Source organism: Drosophila hydei, unplaced genomic scaffold (genome assembly GCF_003285905.1).
Source record: "Drosophila hydei strain 15085-1641.00,03,60 unplaced genomic scaffold, DhydRS2 tig00000090-arrow-arrow-pilon, whole genome shotgun sequence".
NCBI lineage: Eukaryota > Metazoa > Arthropoda > Insecta > Diptera > Drosophilidae > Drosophila > Drosophila hydei.
The window spans coordinates 634,356-650,832 of record NW_022045662.1 but is presented as its reverse complement, the minus strand read 5'-3'; the positions used below and the strand labels follow the sequence as shown (position 1 = coordinate 650,832).

General features: G+C 42.0%; 3 protein-coding genes across 4 annotated transcripts; 1 reads left to right on the top strand and 2 right to left on the bottom strand.

Moving 5' to 3' along the window:
* Positions 1-25: 25 nt before the first annotated feature.
* LOC111598158 (septin-1) lies at positions 26-2,801 on the bottom strand. The gene is made up of 4 exons (XM_023313246.2): positions 2,703-2,801; positions 1,258-1,450; positions 937-1,195; positions 26-872 (listed from the first exon to the last, which is right to left on the bottom strand). The coding sequence occupies exons 1-4, from the start codon at positions 2,763-2,765 to the stop codon at positions 248-250; spliced, it is 1,140 nt and encodes a 379-aa protein (XP_023169014.1). The 5' UTR covers positions 2,766-2,801; the 3' UTR covers positions 26-247.
* Positions 2,802-3,518: 717 nt separating this feature from the next.
* LOC111598147 (calpain-D) lies at positions 3,519-11,860 on the bottom strand. Of its 2 annotated transcripts, XM_030222987.1 has the most exons (8): positions 11,100-11,860; positions 9,620-10,392; positions 8,381-9,557; positions 6,696-6,976; positions 4,477-6,590; positions 4,068-4,334; positions 3,859-4,001; positions 3,519-3,763 (listed from the first exon to the last, which is right to left on the bottom strand). In XM_030222987.1, the coding sequence occupies exons 1-8, from the start codon at positions 11,438-11,440 to the stop codon at positions 3,586-3,588; spliced, it is 5,274 nt and encodes a 1,757-aa protein (XP_030078847.1). In that variant the 5' UTR covers positions 11,441-11,860; the 3' UTR covers positions 3,519-3,585. The 2 variants fall into 2 exon arrangements, with proteins under 2 accessions (XP_030078847.1, XP_023168989.2); XM_023313221.2 differs by lacking the exons at positions 8,381-9,557; positions 9,620-10,392 and having other exon boundaries at positions 11,100-11,859.
* A 541-nt stretch (positions 11,861-12,401) lies between these two features.
* On the top strand, positions 12,402-15,304 carry LOC111598150 (probable ATP-dependent RNA helicase DDX10). Its single transcript, XM_023313230.2, has 2 exons — positions 12,402-12,884; positions 12,967-15,304. Exons 1-2 carry the CDS (start codon positions 12,513-12,515, stop codon positions 15,022-15,024), a joined length of 2,430 nt encoding a protein of 809 aa, XP_023168998.2. The 5' UTR covers positions 12,402-12,512; the 3' UTR covers positions 15,025-15,304.
* Positions 15,305-16,477: the final 1,173 nt, after the last annotated feature.

Below are 16,477 nucleotides of genomic sequence, written 5' to 3'. Positions count from 1 at the left end.
AGATATATATATATCAATAAATATATATATAAATATAAATATATTCGTGTGTGTGTGTGTGTGTGTGTTTAAAATGCATAACTAAGCAAATAGACTGGCGATTGTAATCGCAACTTAAAAACTGCGTACAAAATATATATATGTATCTTTAAGTTTTATGTGTGTGTGTGTGTGTGTGTGTGTTTGTGTGTAAATTGCACAAAACGTGCTACGTTCTCTCCTCTCTTTAATCTTTCACAGTCACTGCTCACTTTTGTGCCTGCATACGCGCCTGCATTTGTGCAAGCATCTCCTGCATGCGACGCAGCTCTGCCTCCTTCTCTTGCAGTATGCGATCCTTCTCGGATAGCACACTGTTAACGCCCACCTGGGATGAACCATTTGTATCGATGCGATCAGATTTAATGCCATTCTCTTTGCCTTTGATGCCTTTAGCAAGACGATCGGAACGATAATTTTCATAGTGCACCTCTTGTGTAACCTCTTGGAGGTCCTGCATGTGTGTGATGAGCATGGTGCGCAGTTTGATAAAATCACAATGTTCTGGATTTTCAACCTCAACAACGCCCCATGGATAGAGGCGACCGCGCACCTTCTTGCCCTTCACTTCGAGCAGAGTATTAGCGCCGCAGACGGCGAAAGGCACAGCTTCCTTCAGTTGTTTCACTTGCTCCTTGTAGTCTTCATCCTCATCTGAATCACAGTCGGGCAGTGGATATATTTTAATGCCATGGCTCTCAATTTCCTGCATGATGCGGCATTTCAAGCGCAATATCTCTTTTTTTGTTAAACAATCGGCTTTGGCAATAACAGGCACAATGTTCACCTTCGAGTGCAGTTTCTTCATAAATTCCACATCGAGCGGTTTAAGACTACAATAGAGAAAAACAATATTAATATATTATATAAAAAAGGCATATTTCAACAGCGACTCACCCATGCCCGAACGGCGATATAAAATAGAAGCAGCAATGTATGCGATTGTCCACAATATTGCGACGATTCAGTCCGCTTTCATCCTGGAGAAAACGTTCGTATTGCTCATCTATATATTCTAGTATGGCGCTAAAGCTATTTGAATTATCGATTGCATCGCCAAAACCAGGTGTATCGACTACCGTTAGACGGAGCTTTACGCCTCGTTCCTCAATCTCCACGGTCGATGCCTCCAGTTTTACAGTTTGCTTTTGTTTTTCTGTTTAACACAAATAAGTGAATTAGTAGTTATCTACATGAATTTGTATGTTTATATTGTACCTATGGCATCGGGTATAATGCGTTCCGGATATAAATCGGTTAGGAATAAACTGTTAACCAACGTTGATTTGCCTAAGCCTGATTCTCCGACAACCATCAGCGTAAATTCGAAGCCTTTTTTCACGGACTTGCGATGCACTTGATTGGGCAAATTGGCAAAGCCCACATAGCCGGGTGTCTCAATGCTCGAAAACTGCAGCGCAGACACAAATAATTAAAATCAATTTAAATATTTATTAACATATGGTTGAGTCATCAGTTGCTTATCTATTTGGTGCAATTTCTCTCTTATTCTCTCGCTCTCGCACTCCCTCTCTCATGCACTTGCAAGCCAAGCGTGACTAGAGCTGAGCGCGTGATACAATACGATATATTTGCGTACAAGACAACAATGGATAAATTAAGCCCCATTAATACAATTTAAACTTGCATGAATTTTGAAATTTATAAGAAAAAAGTAGTTAAACGTATTCGATTTTAATTTTAAAATAAAAGATAAGAGTAAAATTCAGTAAGTTAGGCAAAGCAATAAGTAAATGCAAATAGAATACAATACCATATTTAGTACACAGTTGTATAATTTAACATTAATCATCAAATTAATGTTGAAATACTTAAATAAAGAAAAGAACAAGAATTCATATTCATATTCATTCATATTCATTGCTGGTGGTGGTGTTCGTGTCGAGTCTTGTTGGAAAATCTCTGACACGCAACCATCTCTATGCATAAGTCCGCAGCTCGCGTCTGCGGGGGGTGGCGCGTCAGACATCGAAGCCTGGTTCAAAGAAAGTGGCGGCGGTATTTTGAAATGCCAGACACGCGCGAGTTTCATTGGCATTTCTAAGCCTTGTACACACACGCACACAAACATGTGCAGATAAGTACATGCACATATTTATTATTTTTCATATGTATATCGCTCTGCAAGTACATAGAAACAGTACTTAAAGCCATTGACATTCCGATCTGGGTGTACATATGCTTTCACATACATATTCATATGTAGTATGTAGGTCAAAGGCCGAAACAAAGGAAGATACTTAAGATGACGGCGACGCCTTTTTAAATGCCGGCTTTAGTGAATCATACACTTTTTGGATGAACCAATTTTGAATGTTAAGAGATGTTTATGAAAATGAACTCACACACAACACCACACAACCATTGGTGCATATTTGTGTTGGTGTGGATTTGCTGCAGCAGCAAATTGCAAACTACAAACTGCATACTGCAAACATGAGGAATTTGCATGATAAGCCGCAAACACATATATACAAAACAAGAACGCCATCGTTGTCGCGAGCGGGGATTGAAACGCTTGGTAAAGCCGCGCCCTATATGGCATACTTTGTTATACGCGTATATTATATATTACACACACACTTTTGGAATTTCGAAACTGTGAATTTGTGGAATTCGGTAAATAAATATACATTACTTACACCCTTTGTATCAGCCATATTAAAAAAACAAAAATGAAATGACGAACAAAATATGTTGCTCATGAACTGAAATGAACTAGAACCAACACACACTAAATATGATGCAGTGTGACCAGCTATTACCTATACGAAATTTACCGACACTTATCGGTTGGCTATCGAAAATACTTGCATAGTATAAATTGTTCTTGGTGTTATTTACAGCAAAATAGTACGTGTTGGTAGCCCTGCACTTTAAAGTGAAAAACTGAACACAGTGGCAACCTTAATCAGTGCAAATTAAAGGAATTTATATAAATTTAGTTTTAAAAATTAATAATTGGTTATTGATTAATAAATAATTGAACATTTTAGATAGTTGAATATTAATCTAGTTAAAAAATTAGTGAAGCCAATGTATATTTTAACCATACGTTAGCTCTTCGAAACGACCGTTAAATGGTATACAAATTTAAATTCAATGCAAAACATCACTGATATTAAAAAACACCACTGAGTTTTTTAACTATATAATTCACATTTATTTCATTTCTTTTTTTAGTATATATATATATATATATATATATATATATATATATATATATATATATATATATATATATATATATATATATATATATATATATTTATATATATGTATGTATATATATTATATTTATATATAATATGTATATATGTATATCTATATGTATGAGTGACAAAACATCGACTAGAATATGCAAAAATACTCGAAAAATAATAGAAACCAACTTAATTAAAAATGATGGCAAACGGCGAAAGGAATACACATAGATACATACATATATATATATATATATATGAATATGTGTTTTTTTTTGCTTCTGTTTGAACTAATGCCATGCCATGCCATTGTTGTCATCGATTATGTTATCAAGCGCGGAGCATGAAGCCCGTGTACATTTTCAATGGGTGGACAATGGGTGGCGCCCGGTGGACCCCAATCGTGAAGCCCACGCGAATTGGCCAAACGATGCGTTAGCCGATGGGCAATGCTGAAGCCGCCGCTGCCCTCCAGTTGGGTGAGCACAATGATCACCTGCCTGTTTAAAGAAGCAATCAAAGAACAATTATATACGCCTTACAAGCAAATATCCGTGGGTGTGCACCGTACTCAACGGACATGTCTTGCTCTTACCTTTGCAACGGCGGCACCGAATCCACAGTTTTGAGCTCACCACGAGTTGAGACCACATTATAGCTTTCCTGGCAGTCGCATTTCACATGTATCCACTTATTCTCATGCCGATTCTCCACCATGACCACCAATCCAGCCCAGCCCTTAAAGGAAGGAACCAGGTAGTGAATTAGTACAGTAATATAGACAAATCGAGTCAACAGACGTACCTTGGTCAAATAGTAGGCCGTCATGCCTTCGCGTCCCTCATGCCTTTGGCCCTTGGTCAAGGTGAGGCTAATGATGGCGTCCGCCAGCAAATGAGGCGAAGGCGTTATTTGTTCCACCAGTAAGCGCTTAGAGCTGTGTATGGCCAATATGCACTGTGGATACTGATGCGGATCCTCGATGCCCGTGTGCCAGTGATTGAACGCCAAACACACAAGCAAATAGATGTCCCGCTCCAGCATCTTGTGACAGCCAACAAAGCCGCGAACCTGCAAAGAGTAAAATGGATGAGGATGCTGTGCCCAAGGCTGAAGTTGGAGTTAAGCTTGAGGCTGAGTTCAAGTTAAGTTGAGCTGAGGCAGAGCCTAAGCTTGAGGCTGCTTGAAGCTGAGCTTAAGACAGATTCTGTACCTGTCGCTTGCTATGCTCGACCAGTCGTCCAATCTCTGGGGCAGCCGGTGAGCGTGTGCGAAAGATGACAACGCAGAGATCCAATTGAGAGCGTTGCGATTTCTCCGAGTTGCGTTGACCCTCCTGGAAGAGCGTAAACTCCGCTTCGGTGGGCTCCAGCACGGTGAGCAGGACACATGAAATGGAGCAGAGGGGCTGCAGGGTGCCCTGCAGACGCACCTCATTCCAGCCGGAGCGCACTTTGCAAATGTCAATGCAATCAAAATAGTTAAGCACATCCTCGAACGAGATCCAGAAGACGCCTTCGGAGGCGCCATGCGGCATTAGTGCGTCACGCAAATCATCTGTCCACAAGCCGGAGTCATCAGACCAATCGCCGCGCCACGAATAATGGCCCCAGGGATTGCGTAATTTCAGCAATCGATGTCCCTGTATATCCTTAACATCTAGCACAGAGTAGGCGTGCCGTGGACGCAAACCCTTATGCTGATATTCCTCCTCATCCACTTTCATGTTGCCGCCGCCACAACTGGCGCCCATCAGGAAGCGAACACAGCGCGAGCTCAGCAATTGAGCCCATATCAAATCCTTGTCGAGCTCATCCTCGCTGGGCATTGGCAGCGAGCTGGCCTGCAACGGTATACTCTCGCAGGGTGCACCAGTTAACGTGGCCAGGCCCTCGATGGCACGACCAGAGACGAGTGCTTCATAGCAGCCATGAATTTTGGCCACCGCCTTCTCGATGAGCGGCACCCACAGCTGTTTGCGCTTGGCCTGCGAGTAGACCAAATGGCCGCGCTTATCGCACGGCAACAGATCGTCTACCAAGACGGTGGTCCATTTGCCATCCTTGCAGAGACGCACCTGGTAGGCGCCCTGGGCGCATATCTCTTTGGTCACCAGCACCTCCTTGACCAAATCCTCGCGCTCCGCTAGCACGGCCAACGCGCTCAGTAGCCAACAATTGCCCAGAACACCCTGACATATATCCGATGGCAATGGTGTACGGAATACGGCCCACGGTGGATATGCGCCGCCATCGCAATTGATTTCGTGTGGCCGACGCCATTGCACCACCGGATTGCCGCCGTCGGTCACACTGCTCGCCGGATTATAGTATAAGCTCTTCGGGGCCGGCGGAAACGAGTCATCGACGAACAGCTCATTGTTATCCCGGCAATATTGTATGATATTTTGCCATTTGGTTAGTGCTTCTGTCTCCTCCAGTTGGCGCAGATTCTCCATTAGTTTACTCTCTTGTCTGATCTCGGTGCCCAAAGCAGTGATTCGCATCGATTTGCGGGCCAGAGCTTCGCTAAGCACCGCCTGCATCAGGCCGCGCGGACTCGAGCAAATGTCACAGACGACGGATGCAGCGCAGTTCTCATAGGTGCAGGCAGGACATTGCCATTTCTTGATCGAGCCGCTAGGCAGGATCAACTGTTGCTGCTGCTGCTGTTGCTGCTGCAGATTGTAGGATGAGCTGGCTGTGGAAGCAGGCATAGCCATCGATATATTGCGCGGTACTATGGAGCCGCCAGTGCTGTGACGCTTGGGTATAGCGCCCGAGGAGCTGCGCTGTTGCTGCAGCTGCAACTGCTGCTGCTGCAGCTGGATTGCGGCTGCTGTTGTTGCTGCTGCTGCTGCTGCGGCTGCTGATGCTGCTGCTGCTATTCCTGCTGCTGGTCCGCCCACTGCAGAAGCTGCTCCCGCTGCCGATCTGGGCGAGGGACTGCGCGAATTGCGATGCGCGACTGGCGGCAATTGCAACTGCGTTGGCGTCGGCGTGGGCGTATTTAGTTCACCCACTGTCTGACTGCCAGCAGCTGGATCCTGCTCCTCATAGGATTGGCCATCGGGTCGTTCGCGTATGGAATCGACCGGCAGCAAGCGCATCGATTTGCAGGCGCTGCACAAGCCAACGGATAGCGAATTCTTCAGCGTACAATGGCTGCAGGTCCAGAATTCACCTTTGCGCAGCGTCATGTCCTCGATCGAGGAGATGCTCTTCAGCTTCGAGCCGCCACAGACAATGCAGGCCATCGCCGTTGAGTAGTTGACCAGGGTGCACTTCTTGCATGTCCAGGGCTCATCGTTGCGTGGCTCGACAGCAACTGCAAAGGTGGCGAGGTGATATGAAATCAATCAATCAATCAATCAATCAGTCAGGCAGTCTATTTTACATCAAGCAGTCAATCAATCATATTGTTAGAACTTACTGGCTGTTGGCAGCTCCGCCTGCTGCAGCTGCTGGTGCTGTTGCTGTTGCTGCTGCTGCTGCTGCTGCTTGGCTAATGTCTCGCACATCTCACAGGATTCGGACCAGAGACGATTGTAGGCATAGGAACATTTGCCGCATGTCCACATCTTGCGGCTGCCTTGCAGCAGCATCGATTGCGGTTTATTGTCGTTGCGCGTCGCTTGAACAATGAGACGATTGCTGTTGCTGCTGCTGCTGCTGGACGGGATCGATGCCAATCCAGTTGCTGCCTCATGTGTGCTAAACAAAGAGAAAGATAGAGAGAGAGAGAGAGAGAGAGAGAGAGAAAAAGACAGAGAGAGTGTGAGTATAAGTGAAAATAAATCTCACGCACAATTAAGTTGCAGGCAATTTTAATTGAAAAACCAAAAAATGTTTACAAAAATTAGAGCAAAAGCTGCTGCTGCTGCAGCGCCGGTTAATTGCCTTTTAATTCGCAAAAATGAAAAGCCAAAAGAAAATAAAATTTATAAACGAAGAATTCTTTTTGTTGTTATCAGCGAGCCGAAGCAGCGAATACGCTAACGAAATGATAAAGTGAGTCACACGCAATTAGAAGTGACGACGCTGATAAGAGCTGAGCTTTGAGCTGAACGATGTCGACTCATAGATACCCTGTAACTCATATAAATATATAACACATATTTATAGCTGCTTAGCTTAATCTTAAATTGGCATAAAAATGCAATACAAATTACTATAACTAATTAGCAAAACTTAGAGAGCCAAAAATTAAATAAATTAAAATTATTTTTTTAAATATTTAAAAATATAAATGAAGTCAGTCCATTAATGGCTAATAACTTTAAAATAATTAATTAACTAAACCGGAACAAACCTATTTTAATCAATGATTAACTAATAAGTACATAAACTAGCACTTAATTAGTATTTAATTAATAATTAACTAACTCTTAATTACCTTTAATATTTAATTTTACTTAATTATTTACTAGCTCTTATTTAATAATTATTTAATTACTTTTAATTAGTTCTTAACTTGCTCTTAATGACTTTTAATTACCTAATTAATTGCTTGATTTAGTAAATCTCTTAATTACTTTAAATTATTCGCTTAAATATTAACTAATTCATCAATTTTTCTCATTAGCTAAGTTCTGTCTGACTTAATTACTGTTATTCACTTTAACTATTTCAGTAATTATTAGGTAATTATGCCTAAAATAACAAAAGACAACAATTTTAATAAAAGTGTTGCATATATAAATTAAAAGTAACTGTTAATTAGGCGTCTAACTACACGTGGATACTCTATAAAACAGCGATTAGTAACATGCTTGGGCTAGCAATTAGCTTGGCCACGTTTAAGTTAGGGTATATCAAACAGTCAAGCATAGCGCAAACCATTAACGAAATCAAGAAAACGCACAAACATATATATGCACGTATATATATATATATATATATATATATATATGAATATATATTTGTCTGTGTTTCTTTGTATAGGTTCAATTGCGTATGACTAAGCTGTGCGCAATAATTAGCAAAACAGCACAAAATTAACAATGTTAAAATAAAAGCCTAATTGATAAGTTATTGCTGGGTATCAAATGTCAGCTAGCGGCGACTATTGATGCTGTTGTTGTTGCTACTGTTGTTGCTGATGTTGTTTTTGCATACATTTTAGATTCAGTCGTTTTGCGCGGTCCCTTCCACACCTTGGCGTATATTGAATGCTCAGATGCGTGATAATAATCTGTTGTTGTGGCAACATTGGTTGCTGCCGCTGCAGCTGCAGCTACTGTTGCTGCTGCCGCTGCTGTTAATGATGTTGCTATTGTGCTCGCCTCAGCTTCCATATAATTGGCTTCATTGCTGCTGCTGCTGCTGCTGTGCTCGTTGTTTGTTGTTGTTCCAACTGCTCCTGCTGTCGATTCGCTGACATCGAAGCTGCTGTTGTTGCTGTGACTGCTGCTGCTATTATTGTTGCCCAGCAACAATGCAGTTGCTGCTGCTGCTGCTGCTACTGTTGTTGCTGTTGGCGGCTGTGTCTCATTACTGCTGAGCTTCTTTTTGTGCAACTTGTGCTGTTTATTAACCTGCGCATAAATTGGCGCCATGGGCTCCGTTCTAAGCTGCTGTTGCTGTAGTAGTTGTTGCTGTTGTTGCTGCTGCTGTTGCTGTGCAATGGCAACACATTCGTTTTCATAGAGCTGCTGATTCAATTTATTGCTAGCAATACAATTGTTATTGCTACTGCTGCTGCTGCTGCTGCTGTTATTATTGCTGTTGCTGTTGCTGCTGCTACTGTTGTTGGCATTATTGTTGTTGCTCGTCGTATCACAGTGCTGCATATTGGTATTGTTGCGATTGCTATTGCTGCTATTGCTGCTCCGTGCTGCTGGCTCCGACCAATCGTTAACGGCTATAAAAACGCCATTGCGTGGAATAGTAAATTGAGAGCTGCTGCTGCTGCTGTTATTGATGCTGTTGCTGTTGCTGATCTGCTGGGCCCTGTTACTGCTGCTGTTGTTTAGCTCACGCTGCTTAAGCTGTGACTGTCGTATGGGCTTGACGGCGGCGGCGGCAGCAGCAGCTGTTGCTGTTGCTGTTCCTGTTGCAGCTGCAGCAGCTGTTGTTGTTGCTGCTGCAGTGGGTCCTTTGGCTGATCTTGAAAGCGTTGTTATGGTAAAATTATACTTCTTCTTGGCACAGCCGTCACGAACTTTATTATTTTGATTCTTATTGTTGTTGTTCTGCTTGCGACGACAAAACGTATCATTGGCAATGGCGAAACGCGAATTGCTGCATGCAACGGGCGGCGGCGGCAAGCGCTGTATTATATCCGCCGCAACAGCTAGAAAATGAGAAGAGTCAATAAGAAGAACTAGAGCTGGGTATAGCTAGGCCAGAACTTACTGCTCTTATGTGGCAGCAACTGTTGCTGTTGTTGCTGATAGCTGATCGATGCTGCGTAGGGCAAATTGAAAATGTCTTTGCCCAAATTGCTCACATAGCATATGTGGCAGCTACGTGCCGAGGCGGCCGCAAAGGATGAGGATGAAGAGGCGATTGCTGCCTGGGTCAGGGCTGGGCTCTTATCTATGGAATTGCTCAGACTTTGGGTGCGTCGAAAGTAGGCGAAACGGCGAGATTTCAAATGACGCCGATTGGAATGTTGTTCATCCGATTGCGCATCCAGCTGCGAATGATGTGGAAGTGACTCCTCTGATGTCTGTTGCTCAGCGCCAACTGCGCTGCCGCTGCTGTTGGGGCCGATGGCACTGCTGCTGCTGCTATTTAGTTCCAGCTGTGCCCCAGCTGTGATTGCTGTTCCAGCTGCTGTGGCTGATGCTGCTGCTGCTGTTCCAGCTGTTGCCTCATGCCTGCGCGTGCATAATGTCTCCTTGTAGATAGGCGCCAGATAACTAACGGTATCGCAGATAACACAATGCCATGTCACTGAATTGTTATCCGTATCGCAGGCGCGGCAAATCCAGCGACGATTCAAAGCCGGATTTGAAAAATGTCGATATAGCTCAATAGAGTTTTTTATGTATTTGCGTGTCTCCTCACAGTCAATGCAATTGGCTGGCAAATTTTGGCTATTGCGTTGCGGACGCTTTAAACAGCCGCGCAGCAGCGATTTATAAACGTGTCCGGACTGTTGTTTTTGGTTGTTGTGCTCAGTTCTGCAAAAAGAACGAATTGGGAACCAAAAAAAGAGAAACAAAAACAAAACATATGCATAGGCAAACAGTTAAAATTTAGTTAACTGTAAAAGCTGCAAATGTAAATGTGGAATTGCAAAAAGTTTATTTCGATGTGGCCAGATCGGCCAATTTTGATAAGCGCTTTCTGCTTGTTCCTTTTTATTGCACTAAATATTTTGCGAATTGTTTGTTTAGTTTTTGTTTTAAATCAATTTGTGTTTCTTTTTCCTTATGTTGTGCCTTTTCACTTGTGACGCGCAGCCAAAGTTCAGAATCAATAAAATTGTAAACAAACTTGCGTTTCTTTCCCATCGATTTTCCCCAAAAAAAAAAAAACAAAAACTACAACAAAGAAAAACACTTTTTTACAGCGTTTTGTTGTTGCTGTAGTTGCTTCAAATTTTGTTGTTATTGTGTATACACTGTGTACAATACACAAACAGACACGCACAGACACGCACGGACACGCACATACACCCACACAGTTACCCACAGAGGGGAGAGACAGAGAGAACAAGAAAAGGACAAACCTCACGCACACGCACACCCACACACATGCAGTTTTAGTTTTGTTTGGTGTAACGGTAAACGATGGCTGGAGCTTTTGTGTGCACCCGCACACATACACGCACGCACAAGTGTATGCATATGTCTGTATATGAATGTATGTATTTATGTGTGCTTACCTGGTCACAGCTTTGTGCTTATCAACAATTGTCGCGACCTCCTCCTCATCACACTCGGCGGCCAGCTCTGCAGAGCCTGCAACCAGGTTTTCGTGCTGTCGTTGTTGACGATGTTGATGTTGCTGTTGTTGTTGTTGTTGCTGCTGCTGTTGATGTATCCAACTGCTTTGGTGTCGCGGTGGCTGGGAACGCGTTTGTGTCGTTTGCTGATAGATTGTTGCGGTAGGACTGGGGAATACCTTACGCACAGTGCCACAATTGAAACATTTTAATGACTCGGTCGGATTGATGGTATTGCATTTGGTGCACGACCATTGCAGTACAGATGATATAGTGCCCATATTGCAGCAGCAACTTGTATTAATATAATTGAAATTTCACATTCGACAAATTCGCACAACAGTTCACGACAATGCTGTATGTGATGAGTGAGATAAAGATAGACAGAAAGACAGAGCAAGAGAGAAAGACAGAAAGAGAGAGTGGGAGGGAGAGGGAGTAAGGGGCCGGGGGCCAGTTGCTGATTGGTGGAAGGAAGTTCTAAAAAAATTCACAGCCAGCCGTTGTTAATTGCATTTAACACATCTCACGCCGCGCGCGCCCGATTTAATATTTTGAACTGTTGCACCACAACACATATTTAGTATATATATTGTGGGCCAACCTTGTTGTAGATACAGATCCTTGAGCAACAATAATGCTTGTAGCACCAGCCATCCAGCCAGCCAGCCCACCAAACCTACAGATGAACGATAGATTAGTGATTGTTGAGATGACTCCCCGTGAGCATCGTGTCACACGAGTATCGCATAACATTGATAAGGACATTGGGCATAATTTTTCATGTGACTCAAGTAATTATTAGCCCACACAATATATATATAAGTTACTGAAATACAAGGTAAAATCGACATATCTGATTTAAATTTATAAGCATGCTTTGGTGCAAATTCTAATTGTGTACTGGGACAGCTGTCTGTTTGAATATTGACCATCTCTAATATTTATCTCTTTATCGTGTGTAACCAAAAATCGTTTTACAGTTATCGAGTATACTCATTCAAAGACATGTTGATATGTCGAAAATAAAATGTTGCAGACATAATAATGTTATCGATAAGGTTGCACAGCAAGATATACAAATTTCAAAATAAACACAAATTCCTTTTAATAAAATCATGAATAAAACTTTTACTTTAATCATTTTATTTATAGCCAAACTTCGATTAGCCAGCTTAATATCAATATTATAAAAATGGCTCAGTCTGACTGTTATTTTGAAATATATTGAACAAAAGTATCATGAATTGTGCACTATCGATAACAAATCAAAGCACTTACCCGCGTGCAACAGTCATCGTAGTGTGACCTAAACGTGTTTCGGTTTTAACAATTATAAATAAGCTGCGCGGCATGCAAAAACAGAAGCCCCGAGGTCCTGGCAAGCCAGGATCACGTGCGCCATCCAAGCCGGGCAGCAGCCACAAACCCAACAACAAGCAACACAATCAGAAACGGGCTAAAGAGCTGTCACGCTCTAAATTGGCCGCAACCGAGACGGAAATTCAGGAATTACGTGCCAAATATGATGAAATCGACGCAGATACGATTAAAACCTTTGCCCAGTTTCCACTATCACAGAAAACACAAAAAGCCTTAGCCGAGGCCAAGTACACAACGCCTACCGAGGTGCAGCGTTTGAGTATAGGACACGCGCTACAGGGCAAAGATGTGCTTGGAGCAGCTATCACGGGCAGCGGCAAAACTTTGGCCTTTCTTATACCCGTAAGTGAAGAAGACCAGATTGCAGACTGCAACAAATCTGTAATCAAATGCAAGTTATCATATAGTAAAACTATTTATTTAGGTCCTGGAACATCTGTATATGAGTAAATGGTCCCGTTCTGATGGAGTTGGAGCCATTATCATCTCTCCAACACGTGAGCTAGCCTACCAAATCTTTGAAACACTGAAGAGAATCGGCAAGCATCATGATTTCTCTGCGGGTCTTATTATTGGCGGCAAAAATCTAAAATTCGAACGCACGCGTATGGATCAATGCAACATACTGATATGCACACCTGGTCGATTACTCCAGCACATGGACGAGAATCCCCTGTTTAATACAACCACAATGGAGCTGTTGGTACTGGACGAGGCGGATCGCTGCCTGGACATGGGCTTCCAAAAGACACTCAATTCTATAATCGAAAACTTTCCGCCAGATCGTCAAACGTTATTGTTTTCGGCAACTCAAACCAATACACTGGAGGATCTGGCCCGACTCAATCTAAAGAGTCCAGTCTACGTGGGCTATGGTGCAGCTAAGTCAGTTGACACAAAACCTACAGGATCCACAGCTGTGTTGGCCTTGCCGGAATTGCTGCAACAGAGCTATGTGGTTCTTCCGCTGGAGGATAAGTTAACGATGCTGTGGTCGTTCATTAAGAATCACCTGAAGCAAAAGATCATTGTCTTTGTTTCCAGCTGTAAGCAGGCGAAATATTTGTATGAGATCTTTTGTAAATTGCGACCAGGCGTTGGATTGCTGGCACTTTATGGCACCTTGCATCAGGATCGTCGCATTGCCATCTATGAGGACTTTCTGCGCAAAAGCCATGTGGTCATGTTTGCCACGGATGTGGCTTCACGCGGCCTAGACTTTCCCTCCGTTAACTGGGTTCTGCAGCTGGATTGTCCCGAAGATGTATCCCAATATATTCATCGGGCAGGTCGCTCGGCACGCAATAAAAATCGAGGTGAATGCCTTCTGGTGTTGACGCCCAGCGAGGAGGAGTACATGATATCTGCTCTAAAGGAACAGCTTAATCTCGACATACGCTCTGTCCTCATTGATCCCAAGAAATTATTCTCGCCACGCGTCAAAATCGAAGCGTTTCTCGCACAATTTCCCGATTTGCGTGCTTCGGCTCAACGTGCTTTTCTTTCCTATCTAAAATCTGTGTTCCTTATGCGCAATAAGCGACTGTTTAATGTGCTTAGCCTTGATCTGGATGCCTATGCCCAGTCCCTGGGATTGGCTGTCACTCCTCGTGTGCCTTTCATCGAAAAGCTGAAATGGCGGCATAAGCAACAGCAACAGCTGGAACAACCGGAGCGGCAAGCAAATACAGCAACAGGCTTTGGCCACGACAACGACAATGAGGAAGAGGAGGAAGCGGATGACTTTATAAAGATCAAGCGGCGGGATCACGACGTTGAAGGTGAGCCCATTGAACTGGAGCAGCAGGTGAAACAGGAGTCGGAAGAGGCGCTTGTGGTGCCCAAGCGTGAGAAGCTAGTGACCAAAGCGTCGCTGGCCAAGAAGGCCATTAAAAAGAACATACAAATCAATTCGAAGCTCAAATTCGATGAGGATGGCCAGACGCTTGCTGATGAGCGTAACCAAATGAAGGCGCTGACGACCAGGCAACAGAAGCAACAACAAAAACAAAAGGATGATGATGGTGGCATCAATCTAATGTTGTCCAAGGCACTGCTCAACGAGGAGGATCAATATGATAAGCAGCGTTTCCGTGAGCTGGTCAAGAAACGCCATAAGCTGCAGCGCGAGAAATTGCGCAAAAAGGCAGATCAACAGCAGAGCGACGACGAGGAGGACGAGGAGCAGCAACAGAAAGATGATAAAACACAGCAGTTTGATATGGATAGCGAGAGTGAGCAGTCAGTGGATTTGTCCTGGCTGCCAGATCCAGAGAAGATCTATAGAAAGAGGGACAATGTGAAGGAGGAGGATGTAGAGCAGAAAGATGAAGATGATGAGGATGAGGATGAGCATGACGACGATGATGATGATGATGATGATGATGATGATGATGAACCTGTCTTTAAGAAGTCCAGAATAACAGATAAGCTAACGCTGCTGGACACTGAAGCCATAGCAGCTAATTTGCTGGCCAGCTAAGGCAGATGCCGCAAAGCGCTGGCCATGGGCTGCGGCAGGAGCAAGCAGATAATGAGGCGCAGAGAAATGTAGATTGTTCCATGCATCTGACTGTATGGCAACGAGTACAAGCTGAGGAGGAGATGGAGTAGGATTACCTAACTAAACCCAATTCCAAGCCAAATTGTGCTCGCCAGCTTTTCGTAGCTTCATTATATAGCCCAATCCTTAGCTTAAGAATCTTTTTTATTTGAATAAAAAAAAAAACAAGGAAACAACGAAATGTAAATGCTTCACAAATATTTGGAAAATGCCCACAAATTTATTTATTTTTTATTCTTTTTTTTGCACTCCATAGCCTGACATATATAGCTGCATACATATATATATATATATATATGCCTGATGGGGAGCGCTGGGTTTTGGGGAGGGGGTGTGGCTAGGATTTTGTTTTTTTTTTATGGGGGGCATAAAATTTGCTTTTAAAAATATTACACATCACGTCGAATTACATTTGTTTTTTGCTTTTGTTTTGAGACATTGCATTTTTTTGTTTTTCGTTTTTTTTTGTTTGTTTTTTAGGCGTATATATAAATAAATGCACACAGACATATATATGAATCCATATACATATATATACTATATATATGCATGCACAAATCGTGTACAAATAATGCAATAGACACACATATCTATACAAATTATACTATATATTGGTTATTTCTTTTTTGCGTTTGTTTTTATTTTTGTTTTGTTTTGTTTTGTTTTTTTTTTTTGTTTCTCATTCTCTGCTCTCTATTTTCGCTTTTGTTGTCATTTGTCTTTACTTTTTTTGTTTGTTTTCGCTTTAAGTTTGAGGTCCGTTCCAGACACAAGATACACAAGATAATTATATAATTATATATATGTATATATGCATATAGATATATATATATATATATATATATATATATATATATATATATATATATGTATATATATACATATATATTAGTTTTTATAAAAAATTAATGCTCAATTACAAGGAATAACACTTATGCTTATGTTTAGATTTCGCTTTTCTTTTTATTTAGTTTAAAATACATACACACAAATTATATATATATATATATATATAGCAAGTGTATATGTAAGTAGAGCACACATTTATAATAATAGCTGAGAGCTAAGAGACAAAGAATTTTTAATTTTTTTTAAATTTTTCTTGCAATATTGATCCTGTGAGTGATGGGTGGAGGGGCGGGGCGGAGCAGGGGCTGAGGGGTTTCGTTAATAGGTTATATTATCATATAATTTAGCGCTAATACTTAATACATTTTCATCTTTTAGACACAATTCAATACGTATGTATACATACATACCTAGACATCTATATATATATATATATATATATATATATATATGTATATGTATGTATATATATATAAATATATATATATATGTATATATATATAAATATCTATATAGAAATATT

Excerpts from the sequence above, each read along its gene's own strand:
- LOC111598147 (XM_030222987.1), bottom strand. The coding sequence starts at position 11,440 with ATGGGCACTATATCATCTGTACTGCAATGGTCGTGCACCAAATGCAAT. Across the intron at positions 9,558-9,619 it reads GTTGCTGCCACATAAGAGCA|CTGTTGCGGCGGATATAATA; the intron begins GTAAGTTCTGGC and ends CTCATTTTCTAG. Across the intron at positions 6,977-8,380 it reads AAAACGACTGAATCTAAAAT|CACACATGAGGCAGCAACTG; the intron begins GTATGCAAAAAC and ends CTCTTTGTTTAG.
- LOC111598150 (XM_023313230.2), top strand. The coding sequence starts at position 12,513 with ATGCAAAAACAGAAGCCCCGAGGTCCTGGCAAGCCAGGATCACGTGCG. Across the intron at positions 12,885-12,966 it reads CTTTGGCCTTTCTTATACCC|GTCCTGGAACATCTGTATAT; the intron begins GTAAGTGAAGAA and ends CTATTTATTTAG.
- LOC111598158 (XM_023313246.2), bottom strand. The coding sequence starts at position 2,765 with ATGAGCAACATATTTTGTTCGTCATTTCATTTTTGTTTTTTTAATATG. Across the intron at positions 1,451-2,702 it reads ATATGGCTGATACAAAGGGT|TTTTCGAGCATTGAGACACC; the intron begins GTAAGTAATGTA and ends TCTGCGCTGCAG. Across the intron at positions 1,196-1,257 it reads CATTATACCCGATGCCATAG|AAAAACAAAAGCAAACTGTA; the intron begins GTACAATATAAA and ends TGTGTTAAACAG.